The sequence below is a fragment of the Somniosus microcephalus genome, chromosome 21 (assembly GCF_052327205.1).
Source record: "Somniosus microcephalus isolate GS21.2 chromosome 21, FLI_Smic_1.0, whole genome shotgun sequence".
Taxonomy (NCBI): domain Eukaryota; kingdom Metazoa; phylum Chordata; class Chondrichthyes; order Squaliformes; family Somniosidae; genus Somniosus; species Somniosus microcephalus.
In genome coordinates this window covers 74,058,020-74,082,131 of record NC_141007.1, presented here as the reverse complement: position 1 = coordinate 74,082,131, position 24,112 = coordinate 74,058,020, and the positions used below count along the sequence as shown (strand labels likewise).

At 47.1% G+C, this 24,112-nt stretch overlaps 1 protein-coding gene across 3 annotated transcripts in view; it reads left to right on the top strand.

Annotated features, from left to right (window-relative positions):
• The window catches only part of atad5a (ATPase family AAA domain containing 5a), a 79,478-nt gene extending 61,495 nt beyond the window's left edge, over positions 1 to 17,983 (top strand). The window contains exons 19-23 of one of the 3 annotated variants that reach the window (XM_085963962.1): positions 599 to 779; positions 1,917 to 2,119; positions 2,780 to 3,678; positions 14,510 to 14,668; positions 16,571 to 17,983. In XM_085963962.1, coding sequence (XP_085820088.1) covers positions 599 to 779; positions 1,917 to 2,119; positions 2,780 to 3,678; positions 14,510 to 14,668; positions 16,571 to 16,649 — 1,521 coding nt within the window. In that variant the 3' untranslated portion in view covers positions 16,650 to 17,983. Of the gene's footprint in view, positions 1 to 598; positions 780 to 1,916; positions 2,120 to 2,779; positions 3,679 to 14,509; positions 14,669 to 16,570 lie in introns of those variants that run through there. The other 2 variants (XM_085963963.1, XM_085963964.1) reach the window with 2 other exon arrangements.
• The last annotated feature ends 6,129 nt before the right edge of the window (positions 17,984 to 24,112 follow it).

Below are 24,112 nucleotides of genomic sequence, written 5' to 3'. Positions count from 1 at the left end.
TCACCTAGTCTAGCAATGAGAGTTTTATTTTATCAAAGTGAGTATTGACCCCCACAGTGTCGGCCAATGAGTAGGACGGGACTTGTGGCAAGACTCACAGCAAACAGTCTATTTTACAGCAAACAGAATCTGTTTAAACAGAGCCTCCATGAACTACAGCAAGTTGAACTCCTGACCGAAACTACAGCAACATCTCCCGATTTTAAAAAGTAGGATTATTTCTCCAGCAAAATGCAGTGAGTTGGAGGATTGCTACGTAAATACAAATGCATAGAATCTTGCAGCACAGAAGGTGGCCATTCAGCCCGTCATGCCTTTGCCGGCTCTTTTGAAAGAGCTGTCCGATTTAATCCCACACGCCCAGCTTTTTTCCCCACAGCCCTGCAAATGATGTGCGTAAAATCAATCCCAGTCGCTTGCAGCAGTGCGGTCTCCAGCGTGATTGACGGGGGAATTATCCAATCATCTCCATTCTGGCTGGGACTTGTGGTGCCACTGTATTTGCAGCCTTATTTTATTCCAAATACTCTTGGGAATAAGGATATTGTAAGGGCCTTACCCCAATGTAGGACTTAAAGTTTTCTTTTCTTTACGCCAGGCAAACGTTGCCAGCTACCTTCAGCTCCTGTGCCTAGCTGAAAATTTACGGACCGATACGAAGGACCTCACTGCACTCCTTGCTCTTAATAAGTGTGATATACGACAGAGTATCCTCCACCTGCAGTTCTGGGTGAGAAGTGGAGGTGGCTACCAAGTGGATAAGCTTCTCCCTGCTGAAGGTGGGTGCAAGCTGTATAACTGGGTTCTTCCCAAATATTTTACATCCATGAATGACGGGAGACTTGTAATATTGAACCAAGAATTTTGAATTGCTTTGATCTGATCATTCTCCAGTCGACTGTTCTTTACTATGTCTGGTAAGTCCTAGGAAATTCCAGTATCCTGGGCCAGCCATTTAAAAAAAAAAAAAAATTTTTTAATTTCAGCCTTAGCCGAAAAATCACCAAGATTACAGGAATAAAGCTACGCTTACCTTTTTGAGTATCTTTATTAATGCAGTACAGTTACAAGCATACTAAAATGATGGGACAGGGAAAGACCAGCTGATCCATCAAACCCATTGACTCTTTTTATTTCTTCCCAATGCCGGCATCTATTTTGAGGAGCGGCCTCACATTAGTTGCTTTTAAAGACTTGTTTTCCAACCAATTGAGTTTAACAAGTCTAAAGATGAGGTTAATCTTTGACCTGTCAAAGCAGGGAGGCCAATTCCCATTGGTGGCCTTGGAAACCTAGTCACACCCCTAGGTTAATGGTTCTTTTTAAAGAAATGTTCTAATGTTCTTGAACAGGAACCACCAGACACCCAACTCCCCAAACCCATCTTTCCTTAACCCTCTAATGGGACAAATAACTCGTACACAGAGACCTCATTAAGGTCCCTTTTGTCTAACAGTCATTTCACTAGTCGGGGAAGGTGGGTTGGGGACTGCTGTTTACTGGCCCATGAAGACCTTTACCGTATAACAACAGAAAACGCTGGAAAATCTCAGCAGGCCAGGCAACATCCGTGGAGAGAGAAACCGAGTCAACGTTTAATCTTTTCATTTCCTGCCTTTTTTTCCTCAGTCCTGACGAAGGGTTTCGACCCGAAACGTTAACTCTGTTTCTCTCTCCACGGATGTTGCCTGGCCTGCTGAGTTTTTCCAGCGTTTTCTCTTGTTATTTTGGATTTCCAGCATCCGCAGTATTTTGCTATCGTAAGACCTTTACAGTGATTGACATTGTGTTTTTTGTATGTACTAAAAATGTATACTTGTTCCAAAATTAAAAAATGTACTTTTTATTCTTTTTTTTTTAAAGTTGTCTTTACCTTATTATGTGCTTTTCACCATTGTCTAATTCATAAACTGAAGGAATGAGCATGGTTCCGAGCCCGGCCGAGGAAGAATCCGTTGGCAATGCTGTTGCTGCTGAGGGCACCCTGGAGGATTCGCCAAAGGGCAGCTCCATTGTGAAGACGCAGGATGTTCCCAAATGCAACACAGGATGTGCGGAGAGCCTGCTTGGCTTCAAAAACATTACAGGACCTTCAAACGATCTCTTTTCTATGTTCAAGGTAACTGCTCCCCACCGTCAAATAGCCCACAAGCTGACATTCCCTGTTCGAGGTTCATGCGTGAAGTGCAGCCAGTTGGGTGAGATACTGGCAGCACCTGTGGAGTCGTTTCCCAGCGGGTGTTGGTGCCTTCAGGGAAAGGGCAGGGGGGATAAAACTGGAAGAACAGTTGAAAAGCTGATCACTTGATCCTTCTGGTAGGCTCACCCAAGCCAGACCGGTCGCACAGCAGGAGCCAGACTAAAGGCCAGTCCACCACCCCTCCTGGTAGGAGGCTGAGAGTCAGGCTAACGACCTGTCTGACTAACAGTACCTCTCATTACAGAAACAGCCCAGAGACGAGACGAGCCTGTTACAGACTGGCCAATATCGACCTCAGCTGTGGCGAATCACCACCTGCAAGGCCGGGTGATGCTCCATGGGAGACAAATGTCCTGCTCTGGACAAACAGCAGTGGAAGAAATAGTTTGGCTTACGCACCAATAGGCACAGGACGCTTTAACTAACCCAAAAGGGGTGTTTTTGTAGAGCTTCTGTAATGAGAGCAGTGTGTAGTGTAGGCTTCTCTAAAGCTGTAGTGCATTGAGAGACTTACAGCAGCTGCTCCAGTGACTGCTTTTAATGTTGGGCTGTGTCTATACAATTTGATTTGCCTTTCAGCGGGAGGTCGTTGCACTGGAGCAGTGGAGAAGTCAAGTGCAGGTTCTTCTGGAGTTCCAAAGGAGACGGCTGGACTTCATATTCTGTAACCTGGAGTTTCTCCTGCCGCTGCCGGTCCGCGTCGTTCCTGACCCAAAGGGGCCTGAAAAGCTGCTTGCGAAGGAGACTGAGCCTTCCGTCTGCAATCCCGGACGGAGAGCTGGAAGAAAGCTCCAGGACAGCGACTCGTCTGTCGAAGCCAGCCCTGTCAAAATCTCGGGCAGGATGAAGCGCCACAGAAAAGCCGTCCTGTTTGACGACAGTGACTTGTTCGACCCAGAGCTGAGCGAGAGTCAGACTTTTGCGACCTTACCAAATGAAATTTCTACCTCATCTTCAGTCGCTGGTAAGGCAGCGGGAAGCCAAGCTAGCGCAGTGAGTGGGGAGAGTCCCTCCGAGAGCGAGACTGACCCCTCCAGAGTTACTGAAAAGAAGCCAAGGACATTAGCAGATCAAAAGCGTTGCGAGTTGGTATCTGTGTGTTTAGGGTCGCTCGCCGAGTTCACGGACTGTGTCTCGTTTTTGGACTGCTGCCTCTACAGGGGCGCGGTGGAGCGCGAGGGTTCGTGTGGACAGAGCGGTTATCACTGGGCCACCGCGGAGATTAAAAACGGCATGTTGGACGAGAGGAGGATCGAGCCGGGGGACTGGTGGTCCTCCCACAGCTGCGGGGAGGCGAGAGCAACCGTGGAAGCCTTGAGCTGGAAGAAGTGTCGGTCGCAGATCGAGCGAGCCGTGGAGTCTTCTGTCGCCGAGTGTGGAGGGCCGGGGACGGAGCCGATGGAGGAGCTCACCCTTCACATTCCAAATCACCAAAACAGCAACGCCGTCTTCGCCGAGCTTCCGCACTATCACACGAGGTGTGTTTCACACTTGGAACCAATGTTCCCACTTAAGCTGTGCGGCCGTGCTGCGGCCTGGAGCTTCCACGCAGGCCGCTCGCTGGCTTTCACACGGAAGAAACCGCGCATGGGCGGAAATTTGAATGGGCCACGCAGCCAGTTAAAGGGACTGCGCACACACACACACAAAAAAAATAGAGGGAACATTGCTTATAACTGCTTTCTGTTCTTTACAGTTAATTCACTGGGTTGCACCAGGACTTTCTATTACAGTTCCCTGCGTGCACATACTTCATCCCACCGCCCCCCACCTCCATCCATATATAATTGTGATGGGGAAAATTTGGATCTCCATATCCCTTGATTCCCCTAGAGTCCAAAAATGTATCGATCTCTGTCTTGAATATACTCAAAGACTCAGCATCTACAGCCCTCTGAGGTAGAGAATTCCAAAGATTCACCACCCTCTGAGTGAAGAAATTCCTCCTCATCTCGGTCTTAAATGGCCGACCCTTTATCCTGAGACTATGCCGCCTAGTTCTAGACTCTCCAGCCAGGGGAAACAACCTCTCAGCATCTACCCTGTCAATCCCCCTCAGAATCTTGTATGTTTCAATGACCTCACCTGTACATCCCTTTGTCTCCTGCTGTTATCACTCGCCCATTTACTCATCTCCCTGTTCTCCGCCCAAGTATTTCCCAGGACATTCTATTTCTTTTCCCCCATTTCCTGTTCCTTTTTAAATGCTGTTGATCTTCCAGGCCTGAGGATATGTCTCCGACCTGCTGAGTATTTCCACTTTTTCTGTTTTTTTTATTTTGTTGTACTCAGCAATCCTCTTACTTGCGCAGCCCGCTTGATCGGCAGCCCATCCGCTGGCTTAAACATTCACTCCCTCCACCACCGGCGCACGGTGGCTGCAATGTGTACCATCCACAGGATACACTGCAGAAACCCACGGAGGCACCTCCCAAACCCGTGAGCTCCACCGCCTAGAAGGACGTGGGCAGCAGCTCCATGGGAGCACCGTCACCTCCAAGTCGCACACCATCCTGACTTGGACATATCGGCCGTTCCTTCATCGTCGCTGGGTCAAAGTCCTGGAGCTCCCAACTGTGTGGGGTACCTTTACCTGCAGCGGTTCAAGAAGGCCTACCACCACCTTCTCAGGGTAACTAGGGATACGCAAAAAAACAAACCAGCCTTGCCAGCGACGCCCACATCCCAAGAATTTTTTTTTTTTTAAATAAGTACAGCGCTGGCTGTGTGGGCGCAGTGCCACTGATCACCTGTTGTTGGTGCAGTTGAGCTTGTAGAGATTTCTCAAGCTATAGAAAGACGCATTTCCACCGCGCCTTTCACTACCTCAGGGCGTCCCAATGCGTTTTACAGCCAATTAAATACTTTTGAAGTGTAGAAACTATTGGACCTCCCACGGTTTTTGCCCACCGATAGTCAGGACAAAGTGAATTTCTCTGTGATTTTTAGTATGGGGATCTGCACTGGCAGCTTGGCTCAGTGGGTAGCACTCTTACCTGAGTCAGAAGGTCATGGGCTCAAGCCCCACTCCAGGACCTGAGCATGTAACCTGGGCTAACCACTCCAGTACAGTACTGAAGGAGCGCGGCACTGTCGGAGGTGTTGGATGAGACGTTAAACCTCTCGGGTTGATGTAAAAGTTCCCATGGCTTCACACAAAGAGCAAGGGGGAGTTCTCCCCGGTGTCCTGGGCTACTATTTATCCCTCAACCAACATCACTAAAACGGATGATCTGGTCATTCATCACATTGCTGTTTGTGGGAGCTTGCTGTGCAGAAATTGGCTGCCGCGTTTCCCTACTTTGCAACAGTGACTACACTTCAATAAGTTGGCTGTGTGATGCCCGGGGGCCGTGAAATTGTGCTGTGAATGCAAGTTCTTCCACTTTTTTTTAAAAAAAAAGGAAGTCAAAAGGATTTTCAGCAAATTCTGCAGCTCCATAGTACCACAATTAGAATGTACTTGAATCACAAGGTGGGATTGGCAGTTGACACTTGTTTCTTGTGCTCTGTGGGGTGTTGTTTTCCCGGCTGACTTCTGCAAAATCTGTGTAACTTCTCGTGTAAGCGAGTGTGCAACGTTTCTGCCACCGGGGTGGTTATATTTTTTAATTTCTGTTTCGTAATCGGACAATTTCTGTGAAAGTCTGTCATTGTTGGTTGGGGCAGTGTGCTGACTTTAAGGATAGGACATGGATGTTGATTAGTAACTGGCTAAAGAGAAAGCACGGGGTGGGGGTAAGGGAGGGGAGCTGTAGCGTGCAGTATCCCGGGACCTGTGCTTGGACCTTCTCCTAGTCTTGATATACATAAATGGCTTGGACCCTCCGTATCAACGTAAGCTGATTAAAGGCACCAAGCTTAGGGGCTGTGGATTTAGGAGTAAGGGCAAGATTTTAGACTGTTTGGGGTTTAAATCTTTGCTGAGCTGCGATAAATGAAGTTCAGCACAGACAATTCAAAGGTATTGGAAACTTTAAAAAATATATACGAGCTATGGGTGGAATGGAACATCCCATGGGGGAAGTTGAAAAGACTACGGGTGTTTCTATGTCCAAACTAGTATGAGCTAGTCATAAACAAAGCCAAAGGGGATACTGAGTTACGTTGCCACAGCAGACAGGTTCAAACCCTGCCCCCATTCCCCACTGTGAGGTCGTGCTGAAGATGTGTAGTGCCCTACTTGGGCGACATCTGAAAGAAATAAACTTTCTCAAGACGTCCCAAAGAGCTTTGCAGCCAAAGAAGTACTTTTGAAGTGTAGTCACTGTATCGTTGGTAAATATGACAGCTAATTTGCGCACAGCAAGATCCCCAAACATTAATGAGCTTAATGACCTGGTAAATCATTTTTGGTGGTGTTAGTTGAGGGATAAATATTGGCCAGGACACCGGGAGAACTCCCCTGCTCTCCTTCAAATAATGCCATGGGCTCCTTTACGTTCACCTTAAAGGTTTAACATCTCGTCTGAAAGACGGCACCTCAGACAGTGCAACACTCCCCCAGTACTGCCCCTCCGACATTGCAGCGCTCCCTCAGTAGCCCTCCTGCCCCGCCCCGACACTGCAGCGCTGCCTCAGTACTGCCCCTCCAACATTGCAGCGCTCCCTCAGTACTGCCCCTCCAACAGTGCGGCACTCCCTCAGTACTGCCCCGCCCCAACGGTGCAGCGCTCTCTCAACACTGCACTGGAGTATTAGTCTGGATTATGTGCTGAAGTCGTGGAGTGAGGTTTGAACCCACATCTTCCTGGCTCAGAGTTGAGAGTGTTAGCACTGAGCCAATATGACGTTCTGTAGTGCACTGTGTATGGTTCAGTCAGTACAATATAAAGCCAAGTCCTAGAAAGAGTGCAGAATAAACCAACGTACCCATCGTCGGAGGCACGACCGACCAGGGCCACAGTCTCGGATGGGGCCTTGTGTAAGTGATAGAGGAAGTAATCCCAAAATAGAACTGTCAACTGCACCAGAGCAGCTCCAGGAAAAGGGCATGGGTTGAAGATTTAGCACAGACATCAAAAGTGTGTCTTTACACACAGCGAGGTGCTGAGAGAGATTCCCAGTAAGACGGTGCTTTAGCCCATTTGATTTCGTCCATCCAGGATACTAACCCTCCTGTTTTCCCATCGCATTAACATTTCCGTGTGTCCTTACATGGTCATCTAATTGTCATCTTGGTTTATTCAGTAGCACTCGTGCTTGAGTCAGAAAGAAAGAAAAGAAGAAAGACTTGCATTTATATAGCGCCTTTCATGACCACCAGACGTCCCAAAGCGCTTTACAGCCAGTGAAGTACTTTTTGAAGTGTAGTCACTGTTGTAGTGTAGGAAAAGCAGCAGCCAATTCGCGCACAGCAAGCTCCCACAAACAGCAACGTGATAATGACCCGATAATCTGTTTAGTGATGTTGACTGGGGGTTAAATATTGGCCCAGGACACCGGGGAGAACTCCCCTGCTCTTCGAAATAGTGGCCATGGGAACTTTTACATCCGGCTGAGAGAGCAGACGGGGCCTCGGTTTAACATCTCGTCCAAAAGATGGCACCTCCGACAGTGCGGTGCCCCCTCAGCGCTGCACTGGAGTGTCGGCCTAGACTTCTGACCACCTGACTCAGGCGAGACTGCTGCCCATTGAACCACAGCTGATCTCAATACTGAGGCCTGATGTATTGCCTGGAGCTGCCTTTCAGATGTGATCTTACACCGAGGGCCCTGTCTGTCCCATTGATTGCCGTGGATGTAAAAGATACCAGAGCATTAGTCAAAGAGGAGCAGGGAAGCCCCACAGTCCTGGCCAACATTGCTCCCTTAACCAGCAGCATCGAAAGCAGATTAGTTAGTCGTTCGTCCTATTTTGCTGTCTCTGAGACCTTTCAGTACCGAGATTGACGGTTGCTGTTTGATAACCATCTATAAAAATAAAGTTTGCTTCCCATGACCTGCTTTAACTTTGGGAGCATGGGTTATTATTGTGCATGTGTTTAGTTGAAATATAGTACAAGTACAGCATAAAGTGTAGGCTTCAAATTTCATAACTTCGCCCAAAACTCTGGTGACGTTGCAACAATTGCCTCAAATAACTGTTTTGACATTTTGTCAGTGGCTGTGTGGGGAATTCAGTTTAATTCATGTGATCCTGTATCTAGCTGCTTCCTGCTCTCTCTGTTCCAAACAACCCCCAGATCCCCAATGTACTCCAGTAACTAGCCCCAGATCCCCAATGTACTCCAGTAACTAGCCCCAGATCCTCAATGTACTCTAGTAACAACCCCCAGATCCCCAATGTACTCTAGTAACCAGCCCCAGGTCCCCAATGTACTCTAGTAACAACCCCCAGATCCCCAATGTACTCTAGTAACTAGCCCCCGATCCCCAATGTACTCTAGTAACTAGCTCCAGATCCCCAATGCACTCTAGTAACAACCCCCAGATCCCCAATGTACTCTAGTAACTAGCCCCAGAACCCCAATGTACTCTAGTAACTAGCCCCAGATCCCCAATGTACTCTAGTAACTAGCCCCAGATCCCCAATGTACTCTAGTAACTAGCCCCAGATCCCCAATGTACTCTAATAACTAGCCCCACATCCCCAATGTACTCTAGTAACTAGCCCCAGATCCCCAATGTACTCTAGTAACTAGCCCCAGATCCCCAATGTACTCCAGTAACTAGCCCCAGATCCCCAATGTGCTCTAGTAACAACCCCCAGATCCCCAATGTACTCTAGTAACTAGCCCCAGATCCCCAATGTACTCTAGTAACTAGCCCCAGATCCCCAATGTACTCTAGTAACTAGCCCCAGATCCCCAATGTACTCTAGTAACTAGCCCCAGATCCCCAATGTACTCTAATAACTAGCCCCACATCCCCAATGTACTCTAGTAACTAGCCCCAGATCCCCAATGTACTCTAGTAACTAGCCCCAGATCCCCAATGTACTCTAGTAATAACCCCCGATCCCCAATGTACTCTAGCAACTAGCCCCAGATCCCCAATGTACTCTAGTAACTAGCCCCAGATCCCCAATGTACTCTAGTAACCAGCCCCAGGTCCCCAATGTACTCTAGTAACAACCCCCAGATCCCCAATGTACTCTAGTAACTAGCCCCAGATCCCCAATGTACTCTAGTAACAACCCCCAGATCCCCAATGTACTCTAGTAACTAGCCCCCGATCCCCAATGTACTCTAGTAACTAGCTCCAGATCCCCAATGCACTCTAGTAACTAGCCCCAGATCCACAATGTACTCTAGTAACAACCGCCAGATCCCCAATGTACTCTAGTAACAACCCCCAGATCCCCAATGTACTCTAGTAACTAGCCCCAGATCCCCAATGTACTCTAGTAACAACCCCCGATCCCCATTGTACTCTAGTAACTAGCCCCAGATCCCCAATGTACTCTAGTAACTAGCCCCAGATCCCCAATGTACTCTAGTAACTAGCCCCAGATCCCCAATGTACTCTAGTAACTAGCCCCAGATCCCCAATGCACTCTAGTAACTAGCCCCAGATCCCCAATGTACTCTAGTAACAACCGCCAGATCCCCAATGTACTCTAGTAACAACCCCCAGATCCCCAATGTACTCTAGTAACTAGCCCCAGATCCCCAATGTACTCTAGTAACAACCCCCGATCCCCATTGTACTCTAGTAACTAGCCCCAGATCCCCAATGTACTCTAGTAACTAGCCCCAGATCCCCAATGTACTCTAATAACTAGCCCCAGATCCCCAATGTACTCTAGTAACTAGCCCCAGATCCCCAATGTACTCTAGTAACTAGCCCCAGATCCCCAATGTACTCCAGTAATAACCCCCGATCCCCAATGTACTCTAGTAACTAGCTCCAGATCCCCAATGCACTCTAGTAACTAGCCCCAGATCCCCAATGTACTCTAGTAACAACCGCCAGATCCCCAATGTACTCTAGTAACAACCCCCAGATCCCCAATGTACTCTAGTAACAACCCCCGATCCCCATTGTACTCTAGTAACTAGCCCCAGATCCCCAATGTACTCTAGTAACTAGCCCCAGATCCCCAATGTACTCTAGTAACCAACCCCAGATCCCCAATGTACTCTAGTAACTAGCCCCAGATCCCCAATGTACTCTAGTAACTAGCCCCAGATCCCCAATGTACTCTAATAACTAGCCCCACATCCCCAATGTACTCTAGTAACTAGCCCCAGATCCCCAATGTACTCTAGTAACTAGCCCCAGATCCCCAATGTACTCTAGTAATAACCCCCGATCCCCAATGTACTCTAGCAACTAGCCCCAGATCCCCAATGTACTCTAGTAACTAGCCCCAGGTCCCCAATGTACTCTAGTAACAACCCCCAGATCCCCAATGTACTCTAGTAACTAGCCCCAGATCCCCAATGTACTCTAGTAACAACCCCCAGATCCCCAATGTACTCTAGTAACTAGCCCCCGATCCCCAATGTACTCTAGTAACTAGCTCCAGATCCCCAATGCACTCTAGTAACTAGCCCCAGATCCCCAATGTACTCTAGTAACAACCGCCAGATCCCCAATGTACTCTAGTAACAACCCCCAGATCCCCAATGTACTCTAGTAACTAGCCCCAGATCCCCAATGTACTCTAGTAACAACCCCCAGATCCCCAATGTACTCTAGTAACTAGCCCCAGATCCCCAATGTACTCTAGTAACAACCCCCGATCCCCATTGTACTCTAGTAACTAGCCCCAGATCCCCAATGTACTCTAGTAACTAGCCCCAGATCCCCAATGTACTCTAGTAACAACCCCCAGATCCCCAATGTACTCTAGTAACTAGCCCCAGATCCCCAATGTACTCTAGTAACAACCCCCGATCCCCATTGTACTCTAGTAACTAGCCCCAGATCCCCAATGTACTCTAGTAACTAGCCCCAGATCCCCAATGTACTCTAGTAACTAGCCCCAGATCCCCAATGTACTCTAATAACTAGCCCCAGATCCCCAATGTACTCTAGTAACTAGCCCCAGATCCCCAATGTACTCTAGTAACTAGCCCCAGATCCCCAATGTACTCTAAAAGCTAGCCCCACATCCCCAATGTACTCTAGTAACTAGCCCCAGATCCCCAATGTACTCTAGTAACTAGCCCCAGATCCCCAATGTACTCTAGTAATAACCCCCGATCCCCAATGTACTCTAGCAACTAGCCCCAGATCCCCAATGTACTCTAGTAACTAGCCCCAGATCCCCAATGTACTCTAGTAACTAGCCCCAGATCCCCAATGTACTCTAGTAACCAGCCCCAGGTCCCCAATGTACTCTAGTAACAACCCCCAGATCCCCAATGTACTCTAGTAACTAGCCCCAGATCCCCAATGTACTCTAGTAACAACCCCCAGATCCCCAATGTACTCTAGTAACTAGCCCCCGATCCCCAATGTACTCTAGTAACTAGCTCCAGATCCCCAATGCACTCTAGTAAATAGCCCCAGATCCCCAATGTACTCTAGTAACCAGCCCCAGGTCCCCAATGTACTCTAGTAACAACCCCCAGATCCCCAATGTACTCTAGTAACTAGCCCCAGATCCCCAATGTACTCTAGTAACAACCCCCAGATCCCCAATGTACTCTAGTAACTAGCCCCCGATCCCCAATGTACTCTAGTAACTAGCTCCAGATCCCCAATGCACTCTAGTAAATAGCCCCAGATCCCCAATGTACTCTAGTAACAACCGCCAGATCCCCAATGTACTCTAGTAACAACCCCCAGATCCCCAATGTACTCTAGTAACTAGCCCCAGATCCCCAATGTACTCTAGTAACAACCCCCGATCCCCATTGTACTCTAGTAACTAGCCCCAGATCCCCAATGTACTCTAGTAACTAGCCCCAGATCCCCAATGTACTCTAGTAACTAGCCCCAGATCCCCAATGTACTCTAGTAACTAGCCCCAGATCCCCAATGTACTCTAATAACTAGCCCCAGATCCCCAATGTACTCTAGTAACAACCCCCAGATCCCCAATGTACTCTAGTAACTAGCCCCAGATCCCCAATGTACTCTAGTAACTAGCCCCAGATCCCCAATGTACTCTAGTAACTAGCCCCAGATCCCCAATGTACTCTAATAACTAGCCCCAGATCCCCAATGTACTCTAGTAACTAGCCCCAGATCCCCAATGTACTCTAGTAACTAGCCCCAGATCCCCAATGCACTCTAGTAATAACCCCCGATCCCCAATGTACTCTAGCAACTAGCCCCAGATCCCCAATGTACTCTAGTAACTAGCCCCAGATCCCCAATGTACTCTAGTAACTAGCCCCAGATCCCCAATGTACTCTAGTAACTAGCCCCAGATCCCCAATGTACTCTAGTAACTAGCCCCAGATCCCCAATGTACTCTAGTAACTAGCCCCAGATCCCCAATGTACTCTAGTAACTAGCCCCAGATCCCCAATGTACTCTAGTAACTAGCCCCAGATCCCCAATGTACTCTAGTAACTAGCCCCAGATCCCCAATGTACTCTAGTAACTAGCTCCAGATCCCCAATGTACTCTAGTAACAACCCCCAGATCCCCAATGTACTCTAGTAACAACCCCCAGATCCCCAATGTACTCTAGTAACTAGCCCCAGATCCCCAATGTACTCTAGTAACAACCCCCAGATCCCCAATGTACTCTAGTAACAACCCCCAGATCCCCAATGTACTCTAGTAACAACCCCCAGATCCCCAATGTACTCTAGTAACAACCCCCAGATCCCCAATGTACTCTAGTAACAACCCCCAGATCCCCAATGTACTCTAGTAACTAGCCCCAGATCCCCAATGTACTCTAGTAACAACCCCCGATCCCCATTGTACTCTAGTAACTAGCCCCAGATCCCCAATGTACTCTAGTAACTAGCCCCAGATCCCCAATGTACTCTAGTAACTAGCCCCAGATCCCCAATGTACTCTAGTAACAACCCCCAGATCCCCAATGTACTCTAGTAACAACCCCCAGATCCCCAATGTACTCTAGTAACAACCCCCAGATCCCCAATGTACTCTAGTAACAACCCCCAGATCCCCAATGTACTCTAGTAACAACCCCCAGATCCCCAATGTACTCTAGTAACTAGCCCCAGATCCCCAATGTACTCTAGTAACTAGAAACTGTTTTCAGCAGCTGCTGTTAGTGCTTTAGTAGCAATCAAGCTTTTGTAGAGAAGCTGGGATTGTTCTTCTCGGAGCAGAGAAGGCTAAGAGGAGATTTGATAGAGGTTTAAAATCGTGAAGGATTTAGATCGAGTAAATAAAGAAAAACTGTTTCCAATGGCTGATAACCAGAGGGCACAGATTTAAGGTGATTTGCAAAAGAACCAGAGGCGATATGAGGAAAAACTTTCGGCAGTGAATTTGAATGCACTGCCTGATAGGGTGGTGGATACAGATTGACTAGTAGCCTTCAAAGGGGAATTGGATAAATACTTGAAGGAGAAAAAAATTGCAGGGATTTGGGGAAAGAGCAGGGGAGTGGGACTGACTGGATTGCGCTTTGAAAGAGCCGGCGTAGACTAAATGGGTCAAATGTCCTCCTGTGCTGTACTATTTTATGATTCTATGAAATCTCCGAGCGTTTCATCCAAAGTCCAAGTACTTTGTTATATAAAAATAAGTTGGTGAGGCCACTGAGTGAACAGTACAAAAAGGTTCAAGAGGCACGTGATGAAATCACCTCTCTCTTGTGTCTCTTCCTTGCACGAGTTGAGTGAGTGTTTGTGGCAGTGCTGTCATTTCAAATCAATTGCTGTTCAACCCCTCCTGTCAATTGCCATCTTTCCAGATGTTTGGCCTTTTAACTTTCGATGTAGTCAAACAAAGACTCGCAGGAGATCCTTGCTTCTGCTCCTTCCTCTCCCTCTGGAAGAGCACAGACCTTCTCATTTCACCCCCGTGCTCAGGAACTCCCAACAAGAAAGCTGAACCTTCCTGGCTGTGAGCTTTTGCTTTTAATCCTCCTGAGTGTATTAACTGAAGTTGATCTTTGTGCCAAAGAATCGCACGTTGATCTGTTTAATGCTCTTCCGTTCAGCACTGACCGCAGCAGTGAGTATTGACCGGCATAAGATTGACATCCAGTCATTTTGATATCCAGATGAAGCCCCGATGAGGGGAAGAGGTAGGGATGTTTGCTCAAAAATGCAGTCACTAACACTAGCTTAAAATTTGAGCAGCTTGCTGCACGTTCAGGAGAAAATAAATGCGGCACCAGTAGGGCCTTCAAGGGTTTTTTTTTAGGCTGATTAACAAAAAAGCTGAAATGTGTGTGTGTGTGGGTTTTCTGTCTTTCAGCACTGCATCTAAAAGGATCGAGGTGCTGAAAACTGTATTCGCTAGCAAGGCGTTTGTAAGTCTGGGTAACAGGCGAGCAAGTGCAGTGGAGTATCTGCCAGCTCTCCGCAGTATCTGCAGGACGGAGAAACTGAAAGAACAGGGCAAACTAAAGCGCAGGTACGTTCCTCCGCAACTTTGTTCAAAGATCGTTTGCTTCAAATAAATCTCCACCAACAAAGACCAAAGGAGAAAGGTTCCCTTCACCCACCCACGCACAAAATCCCCACTGTAAGTTAAGGGCTAAAATTATGTTCTCATTTCAGTTGGATAGAGAGAGTGCAGATTCGACCCGTGGGTTTATTAACTAAACCAATTTAAGATGATGCATGATTCAGTTCTGATCTTTCTGAATATTATCTGTTTGATCTCTTATTTGATTCCTTCTTGACACCTGTGCCGTGCCCCTGCCCCTCGGTTTCTCCTTGTGCTACTTGCTTGAGTTGGCTGACACCCATGTGTGTGTCTGTGTGAATGTCTGGGATTGACGTGCCCCTACTCCCTTTTATTAAAACTCCACCCGTGGGAGCCCCTCTGCCTCTCACTGACTGCGTGGCTCAGAACAGAAACATTCCTCCTCATAAATTGCAGACGAGCCTATATGCATGAATGTATTGGAGCACTACTGTGATATTTTAAGACCATATTATCACTAGGCTTATTTAGTGTATTGGTACCATGGGAATAATTGCACGGGGACTATGATTTTTAAGGTTGTCTAACTATTTTAATTCACCTCCACTGCCACCACCAGTGACAAATCTATAATCACCAGTACTTCACCCTGGTGTCGTACAGTTAAAATGTTCCACAGTCGTAACCAGGGACAGGGCCTAGAACTGTACTCCTGGGTGTTTTTCACTGTTGAATAGGCACAGTGTGACTGTTTCATACACCTGCCATTGGATTTGCTAAAATCCAACCGACAGCACTGACTTTCTGTGTTCACTAATTTAACCCGGGATGCTAGTTTTTTTGTTCAGGTGGGAGGCTGGTGTAATGACTAAGATGACTTGGAGTATTCGGGTTGCAGTATTGCTGTCAGTTTACATTGGCTTTGTGTCTACGCTTGTATTGGTGTGAGATACTGTGGCTACAAGAGCAGGTCAGAGACTGGATATTCTGCGGCGAGTGACTCACCTCCTGACTCCCCCAAAGCCTTCCCACCATCTACAAGGCACAAGTCAGGAGTGTGATGGAATACTCTCCACTTGCCTGGATGAGTGCAGCTCGAACAACACTCAAGAAGCTCAACACCATCCAGGACAAAGCAGCCCGCTTGATTGGCACCCCATCCACAACCTTAAACATTCACTCCCTCCACCACCGGCGCACCGTGGCTGCAGTGTGTACCATCTACAAGATGCACTGCAGCAACTCGCCAAGGCTTCTTCGGCAGCACTTCCCAAACCCGCAACCTCTTCCACCTAGAAGGACAAGAGCAGCAGGCGCATGGGAACACCACCACCTCCAAGTTCCCCTCCAAGTCGCACGTCATCCTGTGTTGGAAGTATATTGCCGTTCCTTCATCGTCGTTGGGTCAAAATCCTGGAACTCCCTACCCACACAGCCGACCCACCGGCTTTTCAATGGGAAAACCGCGCATGCGCGGTATTTTGAATGGGCCATGCGCACCTCCTTAAAGGGACCATGCACTCAAAAACAAAAGTTAACATTTCTCCCTACCTAACAGCATTGTGGGAGTACCTTCACCACACGGACTACAGCGGTTCAAGAAGGCGGCTCATCACCACCTACTCGAGGGCAATTAAGGATGGGCAATAAATGCTGGCCTTGCCAGTGATGCCCACACCCTGTGAATGAATTTTTTTTAAATGTACAACTGGGCTGGATCTGGTTTTATATTAGCCTTAATTTGGAACGTACACTGTGGAGAGATTGATGTCCACAGACTCTCATCTGCCTTCTCTCCTTTAGATGCTGACTGACCTGATGGGTATTTGTAGCATTTCTTTTTAATGTAAAATATCAAACAAAAACCGCCTGGTCTTATTTTTACAGGTTTCTGCACTATTTGGATGGTGCACACCTAGAACTGCCGAAAAGCACTCTGGAAGCCCTTGCAGCTAGTTTTCCATGAAAATCCCGACTAGATGCCAATACTTGTTGTACAGTGAATTACTACGCACTCGAAAGCCGGACTGTTATACTGGGGAATTTATTTCCCCATGTCTTTTACTTGGTACTTGTTTTCCAGCGTGTATATGTGTGTGTGTTTCGTGGAAACATTTTTGTACAGTATAGTAAAGTGATGTGAAACTGTGTAGAGGAATGGTGGATTATCTTAATTTAATTACAGTGGAACAACTACATATCTGCTGTCTAAGAATGTAAAAATCCAGTGCGTAATGTTTTTTTGTGTGTGTGTGGAGTCTATTTATAACACTTATGGAGAAATATCGAACCCACTCCCCTTGTGGCCTGTTACCACTGGCTTCACAGACACCCTCTGTTACCTCGCCCAGGAATCCATCTGCGAGTCGAAGACGGGTGGGGGAGGTGGGGGGGCTATTTGACTGTGGAGCATGGCAGCCGAACCCAATCCTGTGCTCACCTGACATTGGCACACATGCATTCCAGCAGGATAGGGGTCCGGAGTAAGAATCCTGACTGGTATTTTTTCCCTATTTCCCTCCCCTCCCAACGCAAGGGTATAAAAGTATTTCATTACATATTGTATAACAAAGCAGTTTCTATTTACTTTTTTTTCTTCCTCCTTGATTTCTTTTCCTCCTCTCTCTTCTTCTCTCCCCCCCCCCCCCCTTCAACCCAAAGCTATGAATGCTGGTTATAAATCTGCCACATGTGTTATAAAGAGGACTAGTTGCAGACAGCAGTGTGATCAGACCAGTGTCTTCCTCTGAGGGTTGACCTCAACCAGCTTGTGACTGCCTCATGGCGGGGGGAATATTGTCATAAATCATGAATGGCCACCATCTGTCCTCTTTGCCACAAAAGCTTTTTAATGTCGCAATTTTATATTTCATGGGTATTGTAAAGGATGGAGTGGCCCTGTATTGTATAGTGTGACTACACCCCATCCTGTCATAGGATATGGAATTAAATAAATCAGAGTAATGCTGTATAACTGCAAACTCCAATATTATGTACAGCAAAAGTTCATTTTAATTTAAATTAAGCATTACTCGGTGAACTGTATGTGTTGCACTCCGCAGTTCTTGTTGACTGTTTTTAATGCTGGAAGGGATTTGTAACTTGCCTTGCTTAATCTGACGAACAGGAAATATCTGGGGCAAAAATACATGATGAATCTTTTTTTTTGTTAAAAATGACTTGTCAGTCTTTTGCAGGTTTGGGTTTGTAGAACTGCTCTGTCGATATCTCGCCTTGGACACACTGCACATCATACAGAATGTAGCCACCAGTCTGTGTGACATGGCTGGTCTCGGGTGAGGCAGTGGAAAGGGCCACTGTGGTGGCCCTGCTTTAGGGAGGGGACAAGTCTACCACAAGTTAACTGTGCACAGTCCCAGTCTCCATATTATAAAAAGGATGTATAGGCACTGGAGAAGGTGCAAAAAAGGATGATACCCGAACTGAGAAGTTATACCAATCAGGAATTAGGAAGGCAAAGATGAACTATGAAATTAAATTATCAAGGAACATTAAACAAAATAGTGAAATATTTTACAGGCACATCAATAAAAAAAGGAAGGTTGGGATGGGAATAGGGCCATTAAGGGATAGACAGGATAATACCACAGGTAACGATAGAGATGGCAGAAATATTAAATCATTATTTTGCTTCAGTATTTATCAGGGAGATAGAACAGGTGGACATGACATTGGATGATGACATTAGTAATGAGATAAGTGCATTTAAAATAAAAAGAGGGGATATATTAAATAAGCTAATCAAACTTAAAGAGGATAAAACCCCTGATCCGGATGGATTGCATCCACGCATTTTAAAAGAATCTAGGGAAGAGATAGTAGAGGCATTACTACACGTATTTAGTAATTTGTTAGAAAAAGGTGTAGTGCCAGAGGACTGGCGGATAGCTAACGTAATACCGATATTTAAGAAGGGGGATAGAACATGTCATGGGAATTATAGACCAGTCAGCTTAACATCGGCGGTAGGAAAAATAATGGAATCCCTGCTAAAGGAGAAAATAGAAGAACATCTAGAAACCAAAAATATAATAATGAATAGTCAGCATGGGTTTCAAAAGGAAAAGTCTTGCTTGACTAACCTCATTGCATTTTTTGAAGAGGTAACAGAGAGAGTAGATAAGGGTAATGCAGTAGATGTAATTTATCTGGATTTTCAAAAGACCTTTGATAAGGTACCTCAATAAACTGATGAACAAGTTCAGAGAATGTGGAGTCGGGACAAGTAGCAGAATGGATTGCTGGCTGTCTTCAATCAGAAAGCAGAGAGTAGGAGTAATGGGTAGCTATTCACAGTGGCAGAAGGTGGGTAGTGGTGTTCCACAAGGATCAGTGCTGGGACCACTGTTGGTCACAATTTATATTAATGATTTAGACTTTGGAATCAAAAACACTTTCTAAATTTGCAATGACACCAAATTGGGGGGGATAGTCAATACTGAGGAGGACGGCAACAAATTACAGGAGGACATTAATAAACTTGCAGAATAGGCAAATAATTGGCAAATGAAGTTCAACACATAAATGTGAGGTATTACATTTTGGTAGGAAGAATAGGGAGGTCACATTTCTTGCAGGGTGCGAGTCTAGGTGGGGTAGAGGAACAAAGGGGCGACACAGGTTAACAAGGCCATAAAAAAAGCAAACCAAGCACTAGGGTTTATTTCTAGAGGGATAGAATTGAAAAGTAGCCTGTATTGAACCTTGGTTAGACCACACTTACTGCGTACAGTTCTGGTCGCTATATTATAAAAAGGATACAGAGGCACTGGAGAAGGTGCAGAGAAGATTTACAAGGATGATACCAGAAATGCGAGGGTATACATATCAGGAAAGGATGAACGGGCTGGGACTCTTGAAAAGAAGGTTGAGGGATGACCTAATAGAGGTCTTAAAAATTTTGAGAGAATGTTTCCATTTGTGGGGAAGAGCAAAACTAGAGGCCATCAATATAAGATAGTCACCAAGAAATCAAATAGGGAATTCAGAAGAAACTTCTTTACCCAGAGAGCGGTGAGAATGTGGAACGGGATTTGGTGGGAACATCAGACCAGCTCGCCCCCACAGGTGCTTAGCCTGCAGTCACTACTGACCTCAGCTCCCACACAAAGACCTGCCACTTGGGTGAGGCAGTAGCGGTGAGCTGGATCTGACACACTGTACCGCCAGCCAATGTTCCCTTTAACGGGCTGCGCGGCCCATTCAACATTCCGCGCGTCTGCGCTTTTTCCATTTAAAAGCCGGTGAGCCAGCTCCATTGCTTAAAGGGAACGTTGCCCTGAGCACCTTCAAATCAATCAATACCTTTGAGATGAAAGGGGGGGAAATAAAAATATCCTTCTACCCACCTCTCTCTCAATTATTAATTCAAAATTAAATTTGTTGCTGTGTTGTGCTGCAAAACGATTTCTCTCCCCTCCTGCCAAACAAAGAGAAAGACTGAACAGGCTGGGGCTCCTTTTTCTAGAAGACCGAGCAGTGACCTGATGGAGGTCTTTAAGATTATGAAAGGGTTTGATGGGGTAGACGTAGAGAAGATGTTTCCACTCGTGGGAGAGACCAGAACTAGGGGCCATCAATATAAGACAGTCAGTAACAAATCCAATCGGGAATTCAGGAGAAACTTCATTACCCAGAGAGTGGTGAGAATGTGGAACTCGCTGCCACAGGGAGTGGTTGAGGCGAATAGTGTAGACGCATTTAAGGGGAGGTTAGATAAACACATGAGAGGGAGGAATCGAAGGATATGCTGATGGGATTAGATGAAGTAGGGTGGGGGGAGGAGGCTCATGTGGCGTGCAAACACCGGCATAGAACAGTTGGGCCGAATGGCCTGTTTCTGTGCTGTAAATACTATGTAAACAGGTGCCTGGTAGCAATGACGGGGTGGCCATTCACACTGCTGCTTGTGGGATCTTGCTGTGTTGAAAATGGCTGCTGTGCCCACCTATTATAACTGACTTCCTAAAGTCGGTGTGATGCATTGGGAAGTTCCTGAAAGTTACAAATTCTTTCTTGCGCCATTTCAGGTTAACTGAAGGGTAAATTAGTGATGCCATTACTGCAAGGTTATATTCAGTGGTTTACTGGCATTAACTGCTTGGTATGTTTATATACTTCCTGCCTAGAATGTAGCCAGCACTTTCATCGAAACTGCACTGCAACAACAGTGCTACCTAACCTCAATTAGATTCTTGTTCTCTGTAATACAATACTTTAAATAGTATATACACTTTTTTTATTTAAAAATCTATATTTAATAGTGCATAGGTTGTGGAGTTGGGAGGATTCTTATCATGTGCCAGTCAGGAAGTACAGTCTCTTCTGAAAGCTAGCAAGATAATCAAGATCAAGTTTACTGGAATCTGTGTCTATTTGTTTTTAGACTCCACGCTGTAAAGCCACAGAGAGTGCTGCTTTGTATTTTTTTTAATTCGTTTTATGGGATCTGGGCGTCGCTGGCAAAGCCAGCATTTATTGCCCATACCTAGTTGCCCTTGAGAAGGTAGCGGTGAGTCGCTTTCTTGAACCGCTGCAATCCGTGTGCTGAAGGTACTCCCACGGTGCTGTTTGGGAGGGAGTTCCAGGATTTTGACCCAGCGATGATGATCGGCAATATACTTCTAAGTCAGGATGGTGTGTGACTTGGAGGGGAACTTGGAGGTGGTGGTGTTCCCATGCGCCTGCTGCCCTTGTCCTTCTAGGTGGAAGAGGTCACGGGTTTGGGAGGTGCTGCAGTGCATCTTGCAGATGGTACACTGCAGCCACGGTGCACCGGTGGTGGAGGGAGTGAATGTTTAAGGTGGGGGATGGAGTGCCAATCAAGCGGGCTGCTTTCTCCTGGATGGGGTCGAGCTTCTTGAGTGTTGTTGGAGCTAGGTATGACTCCAGCCAGTGGAGCGTTTTCCCCATAATTCCCATTGACTTCAGTTTTACTAGGGCTTCTTGATGCCAGACTCAGTCAAATCCAGGCAAGTGGAGAGTATTCTATCACACTCCTTACTTGTGCCTTGTAGATGGTGGAAAGGCTTTGGGGAGTCAGGTGAGACACTCGCTGCAGAATACCTAGCCTCTGACCTGCTCTTGTTGCCACAGTATTTATGTGGCTGGTCCAGTTAAGTTTCTGGTTAATGGTGACCCCTCAGGATGTTGATAGTGGGGGATTCGGCGATGGTAATGACATTGAATGGCATAGGGAGGTGGTTAGACTCTCGCTTGTTGGAGATAGTCATTGCCTGGCACTTCTATGGCACAAATGTTACCTGCCACTTCTCAGCTCAAGCCTGAACGTCGTCCAGATCTTGTTACATGCGGGCATGGACTGCTTCATTATTTGAGGAGTTGTGAATGGCGCTGAACACTGCAGTCATCAGCGAACATCCCCATTTCTGACCTTATGTTGGAGGGAAAGTCATTGATGAAGCAGCTGAAGATGGTTGGGCCTAGGACCCTGCCCTGAGGAATTCCTGTAGCGATGTCCTGGGGCTGTGATGATTGGCCTTCAACCACCACAACCATCTTCCTTTGTGCTAGGTATGACTCCAGCCAGTGGAGCATGTTCCCCGATTCCCATTGACTTCAGTTTTACTAGGGTTCCTTGATGCCACACTTGGTCAAATGCTGCCTTGATGTCAAGGGCAGTCACTCACCTCATCTCTGGAATTCAGCTCCTTTGTCCATGTTTGGACCAAGGCTGTAATGAGGTCGGGAGCCGAGTGGTCTTGACGGAACCCGAACTGGGCATCAGTGAGCAGGTTATTGGTAAGTGCCGCTTGATAGCACTGTTGATGACACCTTCCATCACTTTGCTGATGATTAAGAGTAAAGTGATGGGGCGGTAATTGGCCGGGTTGGATTTGTCCTGCTTTTTGTGGACAGGACATACCTGGGCAGTTTTCCACATTGCCGGATAGATGCCAGTGTTGTAGCTGTACTGGAACAGCTTGGCTAGAGGCGCAGCTAGTTCTGGAGCACAAGTCTTCAGCACGATAGCCGGGATGTTGTCAGGGCCCATAGCCTTTGCTGTATCCAGTGCGCTCAGCCGTTTCTTGATATCACGGGGAGTGAATCGAATTGGCTGAAGACTGGCTTCTGTGATGGTGGGGACCTCGGGAGTAGGCTGATATGGATCATCCACTTGGCCCTGCTGGCTGAAGTTGGTTGCAAACGCTTCAGCCTTGTCTTTTGCACTCACGTGCTGGGCTCCACCATCATTGAGGATGGGGATATACTTGGAGCCTCCTCCCGTTAGTTGTTTAATGGTTCACCGCCATTCACGACTGGATGGGGTAGGACTGCAGAGCTTTGATCTGATCCGTTGATTGTAGGATCGCTTAGCCCTGGCTACAGCATGCTGCTTCTGCTTTTTAGCATGCATGTAGTCCTGTGTTGCAGTTTCCCCAGGTTCGCACCTCATTTTTAAGTATGCCTGGTGCTGCTCCTAGCATGCTCTTCTACACTCCTTGTTGAACCAGGGTTGGTCCCCTGGCTTGGTGATAATGGTAGAGTAAGGGATATGCCGGGCCATGAGGTTACAGATTGTGGTGGAATACAATTCTGCTGCTGATGATGGCCCATAGCGCCTCATGGATACCCAGTTTTGAGCTGCTAGATCTGTTCTGAATCTATCCCATTTAGCACAGTGGTAGTGCCACACACGATGGAGGTTGTATGCTCAGCAACTCACTATATTTCATTCAAACACTTCAGGTGTTAAAAGCATCTGCAAAGTGTGGGGCTGTGCCGTACAGAGCAGGAGTGCCCCAGCTTGTGTCACTGGTCATGGAATCATACTGCACAGGAGGTCATTTGGCCCATCGTGCCTGTTCTTTGAGACGGGTTTCCAATTAGTCCCAACCCTCCCTGCTCTTTCGGCAGAGCCCTGCAAATTTTTCTTCGAGTATATATCCAATTACCTTTTAGTCTTGGGCCGAGTCAGCTGATCTCAGTCACAGTGGAAGTAGGGTTGCTGCATTTCGCCTCTGATGAAGCTCAGGAAGAAAATATCAGGCAGGATTAGCATTCCAAGCAGTACTTGCATCTACTCCCACATGGGGAAAAATACACATATGTTTGTGGTCTTTTTCACACCGGTGTACAACTTATGATTCTCTGGCTGTGACTTTTAAATCAGGCAGGGTTCCCGTTCACGATCGCTATACAGCAGCTGCTCCCCTGCTCGAAGGCGTGTGGCATGGGCACTTTTTCGAGGTACCCGAGTCAGCACTTTCAGGGAAGAAGATTGATCACATCGGCCAAATTCTTCATCTCCTGCCCGAGGCAGCAAGACAAGGAAAGAACCTGCTCAAAGGTACCCCCCACCAGACCAGGATGGTGCATACAGCGAGTTCCAGGGTAGGGAGGGGCTCACCCAACACTCGTCGCTCCTGGGGGAGGGGCTGAGGCTCA